The 12,122-nt window shown below is 38.1% G+C and overlaps 1 protein-coding gene across 2 annotated transcripts; it reads left to right on the plus strand.

The window, feature by feature from the left end:
- Window positions 1-12,064, plus strand: LOC104089817 (nodulin homeobox). 2 transcript variants are annotated; one of them, XM_009594798.3, is made up of 18 exons: window positions 1-103; window positions 308-412; window positions 1,345-1,470; window positions 1,581-1,739; window positions 2,574-2,657; window positions 2,746-2,865; window positions 2,996-3,214; window positions 3,966-4,097; window positions 4,230-4,325; window positions 5,421-5,582; window positions 5,984-6,275; window positions 6,354-6,476; window positions 6,551-6,620; window positions 6,920-6,983; window positions 9,736-10,218; window positions 10,309-10,343; window positions 10,888-11,438; window positions 11,658-12,064. In XM_009594798.3, exons 2-17 carry the CDS (start codon window positions 356-358, stop codon window positions 11,414-11,416), a joined length of 2,751 nt encoding a protein of 916 aa, XP_009593093.1. In that variant the 5' UTR covers window positions 1-103; window positions 308-355; the 3' UTR covers window positions 11,417-11,438; window positions 11,658-12,064. The 2 variants fall into 2 exon arrangements, with proteins under 2 accessions (XP_009593093.1, XP_070044484.1); XM_070188383.1 differs by having other exon boundaries at window positions 22-412.
- The last annotated feature ends 58 nt before the right edge of the window (window positions 12,065-12,122 follow it).

Consider the following 12,122-nt stretch of genomic DNA (forward strand, 5'->3'; position numbering starts at 1 on the left):
TAATACAAGAAGTAAGTCTCATTACTGTTCGCTCTATTTTCTTGCTCCGTCCCATTCTCTCTCCCCCAACCAGCTCTCTCATTTTGCAATTCGCGAAGCTCAGGTCTCGTTGCTTCATCTTTTTAACCTTTCTGATTTTGAGTGTGTTTCTTTTTCTTTTGTTTTTTTTGTGAATTAAGAAATTTAAACTTGTTAGGCATTGGGGGATTCTTTAATCTTCTCTGATTTGCTACATATATTGGTCTTATCTGAGATTTTTGCCAAAGAATTATAACCCTTATATGTTTTATTGGGTACACGTCATCAGTTGGGTTGGAGCATTCTGCTTTCTTGAATTTGGTGCAGATTTCTAAGTATGAAAGAAGAAGGAGCATCATGCAGCACTGACCCAGTTGCAAGACCCATCCACCCTGTAAGTTAACTAGATTAACTGTTTGATTCATTTTCTGATGCAGTAGCAGCTAATTTCTGGTCTCTTTTTAAGGGGCAATAATATTGCTCCATAAGGCGTATGCATGCGTGATAGTTACTTATTAAAGAGGAGAATGGGAAACAAATTTAATAGCAAAAAAGGAAAAAGAAGAAGGAAATAACCCAAAAGCAACAGCCTTGGCGGACAGAGTTACCCGGTACCTGTTTTGGTTTGAGATAGCGAGTATAAGTGTAATTAGTCGAGATGCGCGCAAGTTGGTCCAAACACTACACTTAAAACAAAACCCAAAAGGAACAGCTATTATCCTGTATGTATGTTTTGTTTTTTTTTCATTTGTGTATACTATTTTGAAATTATCAATCTCATGGTGTCACAAAAAGGGAACATTTGTTGTGTGCTGAAAATAGATAACATAGTTGTATTGTATCCAACAACATTGAATCTAACAAGAAATACATGTTTATTGATAATTGTGGTGTTGGGCCAGCTTGCGCGTGCCTTGACTGTTCGTTCGGATACCCTGCTACCTCCTACCATTACAGGTACTAGGTAACTCTGCCCACTAAGGCTGTGGCTTTGGCAGATAAGAAGAAATCACCTAGTGTTCGAGCTAGGCTTAGGCAGCTGATAAATAAATGTTTGAGCTGCTGATGCATGCATATGCTGTGCGCCATCAGATTAATTCTGTACTCTGGCATGGACAGTGTCTTTAATGTGTAAGGGGTTTTGGATGAGTAGAAGTAAGATAGAATACGGATGGGAATGGAATGAGCATGGATAGATTGGAATGGATATGGAGGATTCACGTAGCCAATCAACTAGTTTGGCATTGAGAGCCATATGACTGCTTGTCAACAGTTACGCTGTGCTCCATTGTGCATGTTTAACTCATAAAACTCTTTTGATTATAGGCACTTGACCTGATTTCAGCTGTGAAAGGTCTACATGGTCTCAGCTCTCAAGAGCTGAGCAGGCTTATAAGAGAAGCTGAAAACAATATCCTTCAACACATACCTGATAATGGGTTAAACATACAGGTTGGAACTCTTAATGGCCATGGCAACGTGTGATCTTCTTTATTATTCCATTATGGTGAAATTATATTTTGTAGTCTTTTAGGCGTTCTGAGACATTCTTAAGTTTGTAGATTGACGTGGAAAAACTTGCAAGATATCTTGCTTTGCACCTTATTGCGGTGATTTTGGCATCGGAAGCCAATGCAGGCTTACTCAAATACTTGCTATCTGGGTTTCAACTGCTGCACTCCTTGAGTGATCTAGCATCACGCAATCCAAAAATAGAGCAGGTTGGCACCTTATTTGTTGGTATATTTATGTGGTCAATGACATTTTTTATTTCGTTTACACAACTATTAGCTAGTACAAGAGCCGATTTAATGGTTGTTTTTATTCCATTTCTGCTTCTCCTATTCTATTTGTGGGCCAAATGGAGTTTTGTATTTCTCTATAATATTAATGTATTTGGATAATGAAAGGAGAAAAAACAAAACAGGAAAGGTTGTTTAGCAGGCCAATACAAAAGAAATCATAAACAATTAGTAGTCTATGTGGCTCATTTTTATGACACTATTACTAGTTAGGCAGTTGGACCGTTTTTCTTTGACTACAATTATCTCTTACATTTGCAAATATATTGAACAATGTGGGTTTTAAATATGTAAAATCTATTTCACGTAAATTAAAGTAATCGATGTCCGGAGGTATACCAAAACTAGCTACTTCAAGCCTTGTATTTCGAACTCATATTCTACTTGGGATGAAGAGCGTATATTGAGCTAGGTTTCAAAGTTCTCATGAATATATTTGTTATATGTTGCTCTTCTGAGTGTAATTGTCTTATTTGGGTTGCTGATCTTGTGACCTGTCAATTTATTTCTCTTCTCAAAGGTTGTACTTTTGACATTCTACAGCTATATACTAATTAAGAAAGATAACTTAAGATATCTATAGGTTATATGGCCTTACAATCTTCCGTCCCAAATAGTTATAAGTGCACATATACATGTATATTTCCAATTTTCTGCATTTGTTGTCAAAAGGCGAGCAGATCATGAACATTTGTTATTATATCTTGTGACATAGAACAAGATCACGCTGAAATCTTCATGTACTTGTTCCAGATATTGCTTGATGATGTGAAAGTATCAGAACAGCTGCTTGATCTCGCCTTCTATTCTCTTGTTATTCTCTGTACTTACAGTAAGGTTGTTTTTCCCCTCACCTGGATTTTTTATCTTTATGTTTCTATTTTAACTGTGCTGAGGATTATTTATCGGTATCTCAAATTTTCAGGTTTCAAATGATATGGGCCTTTTGCATTCTACTCTGGTTGCTTCCAGTCTCTACTTATTGACTGTCTGTATATCTTCACAATGGCATGAGCTTGCTCAAGTTTTGCTTGCATATTACAAGGTAATATTCTGTGTATGAACAGTACAGGACCTTCATGTAGGAATTAAAAAGATAACATAGTACTTGTATGCATTACTTTTGTATTTGAGAGATTGTTCTTGGGCTTAGGATCGTCCACATTCTTTGGCAGGTAGATGTACTCATAGATGCTGCCTTTGCTGCTGTTACTGTTGATATTAAAATTCTGCGGAGGAATTTATCAGCTGATCATACTCATTCCCAGCAAGAATATGGTCTTAAAGCTGAAGAAACTTTAAACCATCTCTGCCAGCAGTGTGAGGCTTCTCTGCAGTTTCTTCAGTCACTATGTCAGCAAAAATCATTTCGGGAGCGTCTTGTTAAGAATAAGGTTTTTCCCTAGAATTATATTAGTTATAGCACCTGAAACGAAAATAACTGCTGGAGAGTTGGATAAAGAACATTTTTTTAGCAGGTTTAGCTTCAGTAGGGTGAGTCTACAATTGTCTGATGGAACCAAATATGACGCACAAATTAACCTTTTTTTTTTTTTTTGATTAGGTGAACCCTGCTTTCCTTACTCGGCATTCTTGTCCCCTTTACATGCTTTATGGTATAAAGTGGATTACAGAATCAAATTTCTTATCTCACGAGAACAATATGATTTATAAACAAAATTAGTTTGACCAAATTTAACTTCTGCAAGTTCAAGAGAGTACTTGATTACCTATCTTCAACTTCCTCTTGCTGTCTTTCTGAACCTGGCAAAGCTGCATGGTCCCAGCTCATACTACAGCATTCTTATTTTGTGCTTGCTGTGTTATTTCACTTAAGTTGTCCGAGCATGCGTCCGTTCCTTTTTTGCATTTATAGAACTATGAACCTATTTTACCAGCATATAAAACTGATTGAGGTGTAGTAGTAGTAGTAGTAGTTGTTGTTGAAAACTGATTTTCTGAGCATTTATTGTGATGATCTTTTTCATAATTCTTTTTTGAAGTGGATCTTTTTCATAATTCTTGCAAGCCTTTGACATCTTCAATGTGTTTTTAACTGTTCTATGTGATGAGATTTGAAAAGTTTTCTTAAACTCAACTTTGTGCGTTTTCTTAATGATTTGGTTGTTCTTAAATCTACGCCAGGAGTTGAGCAGCAAAGGCGGAGTTCTTTTGTTGGCACAAGCTATCATGCACTTAGATGTATCTCCCTTAGTTACATTATCCTCCTCAATTGTTGCTGCTGTATCAAGACTGAAATCTAAAGTATTATCTATTGTAAGTCCAACTGATCAGTGGGGTCTTTGGCTATTCTTATTGCTTGAGGCCTTGTAAAATTTGTAAATTTGCTGAAAACAGTTAGTAAAAGCATTTTTTGTGGGAATTAATTTAAAGCAATATTTTCTGCAGTTGTTGAATCTCTGTGAAGCAGAGAGTCTATCCTACCTGGATGAGGTTGCCAGTACCCCTGCAAGCCTTGATTTAGCAAAGTCTATTGCTCTCGAGGTCTGTCCCTGGACACTAATCATGTTTTTCTTTTCTCTTTTAAAGTTGCTAATTCAGGAGGTGAATAGCTTAGTGATAGACAGGGCAAGTTCTCTCGTGGTCTCGTTGATGATTCACTATTGGTATGACCGTGGATCTTCAGGCTTCTGCGTGTCCGTTAATAACAAAGTGTTCTTATTTTATTTTAAAAAGTCAGATTTATCTTCTTTTCCTTAATCAAAACTCATCGCACTGACTTGTTATGTTCTTTCGGCTATCCACTGGTAAAGACCAAGATGTGAGAGTTCAATTAATTTTGTATCCTACATGTAGGCACCAAAAGTAGACAATAAACCACATTAAGTGATATTCCTATAGAAGCTCAACTTTATTCATTTACAATTTATCTTGTTGGCATGGGCACTACTTAATGCATTCCCTATTCATTTTGACAGTACCATTTTTTAAGTTAGGTAACCTTAATCTGTGCAAGGCTGAATAGACCAAGGACATTAAAAATACAAGAAAGCCCCTTTGAAACAACACTGTAACTATCAAGCTTTGAATCCGTTTTAATGTGGTGAGGTGACCTAAGGCATGGAAACTCTAGGATACTTGAAAATTGAGATTTCTGATTATACGTGGGTTGATTGTTTGTTGATGAATCATGTGCACTCTATCTTAAATAAAACCCAGCATACCGGGGGGGGGGGGATTTTGTTACTGTCCCTTTTCATCTAGAGATGCCTAATTCCATGTTACAAAGTAGATAATTGATTGGAGATGGTATTGTATAAGAAGGGGTATTTATAGATAGGATAAAGGAATCACTCAATGAAAAAACATGGCATGAGGTGGGTATTGCCCCTGTTTGTGATGCAAAGACAACTTATGGGAATCACTCCGAAAGTTGAACAGTTACCACCAGAAACAAAAGTAGCTGCTTTAAATGGTTCAAAGTTATTCATTCAGATACCATATGTTACAGTGTGCGGGATGCTTGTTGAGATGTAGTATGTCTCGAACTGCATGCTTTGTATGCTGCTACTTATCTTTCTAGTTGGAAATAAGTTTATTAAAGCAGACAGTTTGTATGATGCCATTTTGTTGGCCTAGGTTCTTAATTTGCTGAAGAAAATGTTTGGAACGGGTTTCCAACAATCTGTTGCTCCATCTGAGAAAATTTATCCGAAAGGACAGTTACAACTCAATGCAATGCGGCTAGCTGACATCTTCTCAGACGACTCAAATTTTCGGTCATTTATCACCACTCACTTTGTAAGAAGATATTTTTTCCTATAATAGCTGCTAAAGGATTTTCCTGTAACAATATTACTCCCTCTGTTTCAATTTATGTATTTTAGTTTGACTGGGCACAAAGTTTAATAAAGTAAGGAAGGCTTTTAAATCTTGTGGTCTTAAAACTAAAGATGTATGTAATGTACCAAAATGTCCTTGAATCTTGTGCTCTTAAATATGCCATGTGGAAAGTTGAAGCTAAAAAGTTACTAAATATAGAAAGAGGCATTCGTTTTGAAACAGACTAAAAGGGAAAATAAGACGCATGAACTGAAATGGAGGGAGTACTATTTTGGGAAATTCTGCACCATGTTCATGCCTGTTCTTTCATTTACCAAGAGATCCTTTTTTCATGTTTACCTTGTTATACATTCCTTCAGACTGAAGTTTTGACGGAAATCTTTTCGGTCGTGCATGGAGAGTTCGTGTCTAGTTGGTGCTCATCTGACCTTCCAATACGTGAAGAAGATGCTACTTTGGAATATGACCCTTTTGCAGCAGCTGGATGGGTATTGGATTTATTTCCATTTTCTGATCAGTCAAATACAATGAGTATAGAGCCAACTTTTGTTCCTTCCCATGTGCCTCGACTGTCTTATCCACATCAGAGAACATCATTGTTGGTCAAAGTATTAGCAAATCTCCATTGTTTTGTTCCTGATATATGCAAAGGTATAAAACCTTCTTGACTGTCCTGATGTGTAGTACTGCTGCCTGGTTATTGCTAAATCATGCTAGTTTTGATTGCAGAGGAGAAGGATCTTTTTTTTAATAAATTTGTTCAGTTTTTGAGAACAAAAGTTTCCAAAACCCCAGAAGGGTTTAAATCCATTTCTGATTCTCATAAAGCAGCTACTGTTAGCCGAAACCTTGGTAAGCATCTTTAATTTGTAGAGTGTCATCCAGTTTTAAGCAATGTGCTTTATCATTGACTTTGTGCCTTGTAGGTTCCCTGTTAAGTCATGCAGAGTCTCTGATACCTGCTTTTCTGAATGAGGAGGACGTGCAGCTTTTAAGGTGACTAATAATCTGGCATCTTTCTTATTCTCACATTCGAACCGTAAAGTATGCATCTTATATGATTTGCTTTACGGTGGTCGTGTTCTGTAACTGCAAAATCATGCTCATTATGGTACCCTGTGTTGCTTGATCCATTAGACTTAATGACAACATCTTACTTATCAGAAAAAAAAAACGACAACATCTTCTATAGAAAGCTCTGCATCTTGTAAAAAGGTTATGCAAGAAACTCAATTAGAACAATTATCTTTTCTACTATAAATTAATACTAATATTGTCACTTTTTTTTTCTGAAGGGTGTTCATCACTCAGTTAGAGTCTCTGATTACTCCCCGTGCATGCGGAGAAAATCGAGTTCAAGTAAATCCTCTGATCTCTACTTTGTTTTCTCCTTTGGATACATCCTTCTTTTCCCTTAGTTATATACACTGCATTATTTATTTATTGGACCCTTGCTGTGCGCCATGGAACATTCACTATTCCTTCTTAGTAGTTTGTTGATATTGTCATTTTGTCCCAATTCAATGTGTTATTGAACTATGCTGCTGGATAACATTTAGGGAAGCATGTTTGAGGAATCATTGTCGTTGGAGAAGCTGTGAAAACTCAATCTCGGAGAAGATTGTTAGGTGTATTTGGATTTTCAGTTGTTGTAATCCAATGACTTTTACCCGCGAGCTGTATTTCTTACTGAATTAATTATCTATTCTTCGCAATAAATGTGAGACTCGTTTTAAAATTGAGCAAATGTCACATTAAGTCCTCAGTTAAGAAGTGCAAAATCTGATCAGTTCTTTCACTAGAGAGGCATGCATCAGGTATCTAAATAATAATCCAGTATGCTCCTCCTCTTAATTTAAACCAAAAGAAGGGACTGTTCTTCCTCATTTTCCTGACTACCTTCATTGCCGTCCCCAACTTCCAGGCAGCCTCTAACACCACCAACCTGGGCTGGTGCCTACATAGCCTCCTTACAGCCACCTCTACCTCCCATTCAGCCCCTCATATGTTGCCCACAACTGTTTTCTTCCTTATTCTTTCCTTAGCGTCTATGACAGTCAGCAGCCCAACTTAACCATCTAAGAAAAACCGATTAAAAAGAGAAACTTCATGATCTAAGAAAAGACAAATATATATTCCGTCTTTTGGTAGCATAATGTACACTTGCCCCATCAAAATTCTAGGAGGGCCTAATGTACACTTGCCCCATCAAAAGAAAAAAAAAAGGGGCAAGTGTACATTAGGCTATGTGCAACAAACAAAGTACAAGGATAGGCGTAAGGCCCTCCTGGAATTCCTTCTGGAGCATGTTGAATAATCTTTATGGATTTTGTCATTTCACCGATTTCGTTTTAAATAACGAGCGGGGAAATGAAAGTAAGAACCATGCGCATGGATGAAAGAGCGCTCTTTGAGGGAAGAATGGAAGAAAGACTATAGAAAGGCTAAGTGAAGTACTTAGGGGGGACTTTTTTCTATTTTTCATAAGAAAGGAACTGATGTATACATAGGGAAGGCCGTGTGCAATGAACAATGTTTCATTTCTTGGTTTATGGATTGGATTCGGTCAGCCTCACGACATAATCAGAGTGAGGCTTTGGTTATATATATAGATTAAATCAATTAAAGCAAATGAAATCAGTAAAGCAAAATAAAGACCTGCGCAGAGTAGAAAGATTAAAAAGCCGAGTTTACAGGGAAACCTTTGGACAATTCATTTCGAAACCCTAAAGGGAACGATTAGGATTTCTAACGAAAGGAGTGGTTCAATGAAGAATAGGTGTATGGACTATGGTGCTGCTTCTTGAAAGGCTACAGGGGAATGATGATGCTGATTTGCAGTTTTAGAGATGAGATGTGGTGGAGTTTGGTCAATTGTTTATCATTTTGTTTTTCCTTTTTGCTTAGGTAGGTGTGTTTTGGGGGCTCAGTGGTAACTTTCGTTGATGTGTCTGTTTCCTATCTTCCTGGTTGGAAGGGATAAGGGCACAACATGGGCTGGGAGGGGAAGGGGGGTGGAGAAGGAAGAAGACCATTAGTGCTGAAGATATGGCTGGGCAAAGTGGGATCAACAGAGTAGTATTCTTTTATATTAAATTATATGATAACTAAATATTTCATCAAAAACAGTGTTATATACAAATAATCAATAAGTTGGGGGATTAGGCTTTACAAAGGTAGTTCGTTTGGTGGCATGATGTGCACCTGGCCCCATCTTGTGGCAAAATTGCTAGGAAGAAACTCTAACATTTCAAGGACCTAACAAAGTAAAATGCGGTTCGAGGGCACTGTTTAACTTCTTATAAAATGTTTCTAGGATTTAACACAAGTAAATTGCGGTTCGAGGATACAGTTTCACTTCTTTAATTAGTTCCAGAAAACCTCTGCTGCTCTTTACTCTTTATACTTGAAAGTTTGCTGGTTTTGATTATGTAGGGAGAATAACAACAACATGAGATCCTGACTATTTCTTGTTTGCAACTTTATTTGGCAGAACTATTAGAGAGCTCCAAGTTGGAGATTTTAAATCTGTGATCTTTTTTATTCCTAGAGGATTGTGTCCCTAGTCAACTTGGAGACATAGTTTCTCATATAGTAACATTGACAAAATAGGAACTTGACACATGCTGAGGGGGAGAAGAGCAGTTGGGGCGAGGGGAGGGCAGCAGTGGTGTTTATTCTATGGAAAATGGTCGTATGCTAAGTTTTGCTGAGAGGAGGAGAGCAGTTGGCCATAGGGAAGGGTAGTGGTTGTGTCTACTGTTGGTGGTATTGGTCACATGCACATAAATTATACTATCTAAAGAAGAGAAAAGAAGTTATGTATGCATATCTCCTCCATAATCTGGAAATCTCTTTAGGGAGAAAATAATGAAATTGAATTTCTTGTGAACCACCCATGATTACTCTTGCCAAATGTGACCCCCTTGTTAGCAGAAATAAATATAGTGCTGTCAAGTGACTAAAATGACTGGAGTACTTTAAAACTGGACATAATGATGGCTTGAAGTTTATTTATACCAATTTATGCTCGTGTTTTTTGTTTTCATTCTTTAATCGGCTTAAACTCAATTTATTTAGGAGGGAGGATTAATTATTTCATTTTCTTTAGGAGGCTCAGAACCTGGGGGCATGCTTGCCCCCTCAACTCAGGGAAGTAGCCATGGATCTTAACAACAGACTGAACCAGCTGAATTCCAGGATCAATGGCGAAGGTCAATCAGGTGAGGCTGGGATGAAAGCCGAAATGACAGAACAAGATAAATTTATTGCTACAGATATAGAGATGAAGGATATTGAGAAAGATACTCAGAATGTGGAAACTAGTGGCTCCGATTCCAGCTCCTCACGAAGTAGGCACCCAACAGATCAAGCTGGGAAAGTTGAGAAAATAAATTGCAATGGTCCTGGAGAGGGTAGAGAGGATGAAATGGTTGAAGCTTCACAGCATGAAGAGAAGCAACAAAGGAAACGGAAGCGAACTATAATGAACGAAAAACAGATATCACTTATGGAGAAGGCCCTTATGGACGAACCTGATATGCAACGAAATAAAGCGTCACTAGAATTTTGGGCTAAAGAATTAAGTGTTCATGTATGTTGCAAGCCTCACGTAGATTCTTTTTTCCGCTCTTTCAGTCAATTAATTTTTTTCCTCCCTAACAAGTTCCTGCTTTATTTCCAGGGTTCAGAGGTTACAAAGTCGCAGCTCAAGAATTGGTAATGCTGATAACCCTTATGTTTTTTGTTAACACCTTTGAATAGTTTATCTTAAACTATTTCATTGTCAGAATGGTGGGGGTCTAAATATGTTTATCGTGAAGTACCTAGACGGTTTTTTCTTTTCACACCTCTTTGTACTGCCTTACCACTATTGAGGGCCAGCATCCATGACTACCCAAGTTACTGTTGCCCAGGGAACACATCCTATTACCTTGTGAAAGATAGGTACCTGTTCCAATGGCGTGCTGAGTCAACAAAAAGGTCTGAGGGTTTGATGTGTTGCTCCCACAGTTATCTGAGGGTCCAACAGAGTTCTACTGGTGTATCAAAATGCAACTTTGTTTTGCCTCATGTATTCTCTAGCTAATAAGTGTGCCATCTATTGAGATAATGCACAAATAAGTCACTTATTCCTGAGAGAAAAGAAAAGAAAAGAAAAGAAGACTTACAATTTACAAATAGGCCTCAATCTGATTTAATGAGTTATGTTTCTTGTCTTGTCCTCACGCTGGAGAATCATTTCTATTTTGAATACATACAGGCTAAATAATCGGAAAGCAAGGTTAGCTCGTGCTGCTAAGGATGGTCGTACGCTGTCTGAAGGGGATAATCTTGACAAACATGGTGGGTCCCTCGTACTACCTCCCTGTGACTCACCTGGCAGTCCTGTCGAGGATGTCGGTAACCTCTCTGCTGCTAGAGAAAATGTGCAGAGGGTAACTGACCCGGTTCTGAGCACTTGTTTTACAGAAAACCCAGCGGCTGTATCTGTAGCTTCAACTGAAACGGCCAAGTGTATGGCAGGCCAGTACGTTGTGCTTGTAAATGACAAAGCAGAAGAGATAGGGAGAGGAAAGGTATGTCAAGTCAGTGGCAAGTGGTATCAAAGGGACCTGGAGGAGTTAGGGACTTGTGTTGTGGATATTATTGATCTCAAGGTCGACAGGTCTGCTAAGCTTCCTTACCCATCAGAACTAACTGGAACATCATTTGATCAGGCTGAAAGAAAATTTGGGTTCATGCGAGTCTTGTGGCAGTCCAGCAAACTTTTTGTGCTGCCAGCTCGGTGAATCAAAAGCGCCTCAGTTCCTGGTAAGAATTGTTGGACTCGTGTTACCTCTTGAAACTTCTTGCTAAAACTTGTTTGATTATGTATAGATTAAAGAAGCGACACCTATTACAATATTTGCACACTGGAGTTCATGTTCCGAGTACTTAAAGCGAAAGCTGGAGGCGCGTGTTTCCTAATATCTTTTGTTCCAGTTGTCTATATTTTACTTTAGCTGGTAACTCCTAGCTGATTTGTTACAGATTTGATAATTCCCGCGGAATTTGAGGTCCACATGTTGGCGGTCTTATGAATCTTTCCCATGCTGTCACTGAGCAGGCCATTTGCATCTGATGCCTGAACTGGAAAACTATCCAGTTCTCGTGAAAGGCGATACTATCCTCGTGGCTTGTTGTGGAACTATCTCGGGATAGTTCACATCCTACCGTCCATGGTGCTGGCCGTGATGATATTACTTCTGCAGAAAACATGCCCAGATTCCCAAAGACAAGTCTCAGTCATTTGCTCCCTGTACATTGTGGAGGTTTAGGATTTACAAGATTACGTTCTCATACAACATTCTGTATAACATCCAAAAGTTTGAAAAATGGCATTTTAGATCACACATTTTCACCTTACAAAACACTGTTTATTTCTTTCTTTTCCTCTAGTTTGAGTTGTTTATCAGGGTGCAGTTTACTAGCTTGTCACAATTAGCTTCTGAGGTA

This window comes from Nicotiana tomentosiformis, chromosome 1, assembly GCF_000390325.3.
Source record: "Nicotiana tomentosiformis chromosome 1, ASM39032v3, whole genome shotgun sequence".
Classification (NCBI taxonomy): domain Eukaryota; kingdom Viridiplantae; phylum Streptophyta; class Magnoliopsida; order Solanales; family Solanaceae; genus Nicotiana; species Nicotiana tomentosiformis.

Bases quoted from the DNA above. Each gene is read 5' to 3' on its own strand.
- LOC104089817 (XM_009594798.3), top strand. From the start codon at position 356: ATGAAAGAAGAAGGAGCATCATGCAGCACTGACCCAGTTGCAAGACCC. The intron at 6,477-6,550 runs GTAAGCATCTTT...TGTGCCTTGTAG, and splicing joins TACTGTTAGCCGAAACCTTG to GTTCCCTGTTAAGTCATGCA. The intron at 6,984-9,735 runs GTAAATCCTCTG...CATTTTCTTTAG, and splicing joins GCGGAGAAAATCGAGTTCAA to GAGGCTCAGAACCTGGGGGC.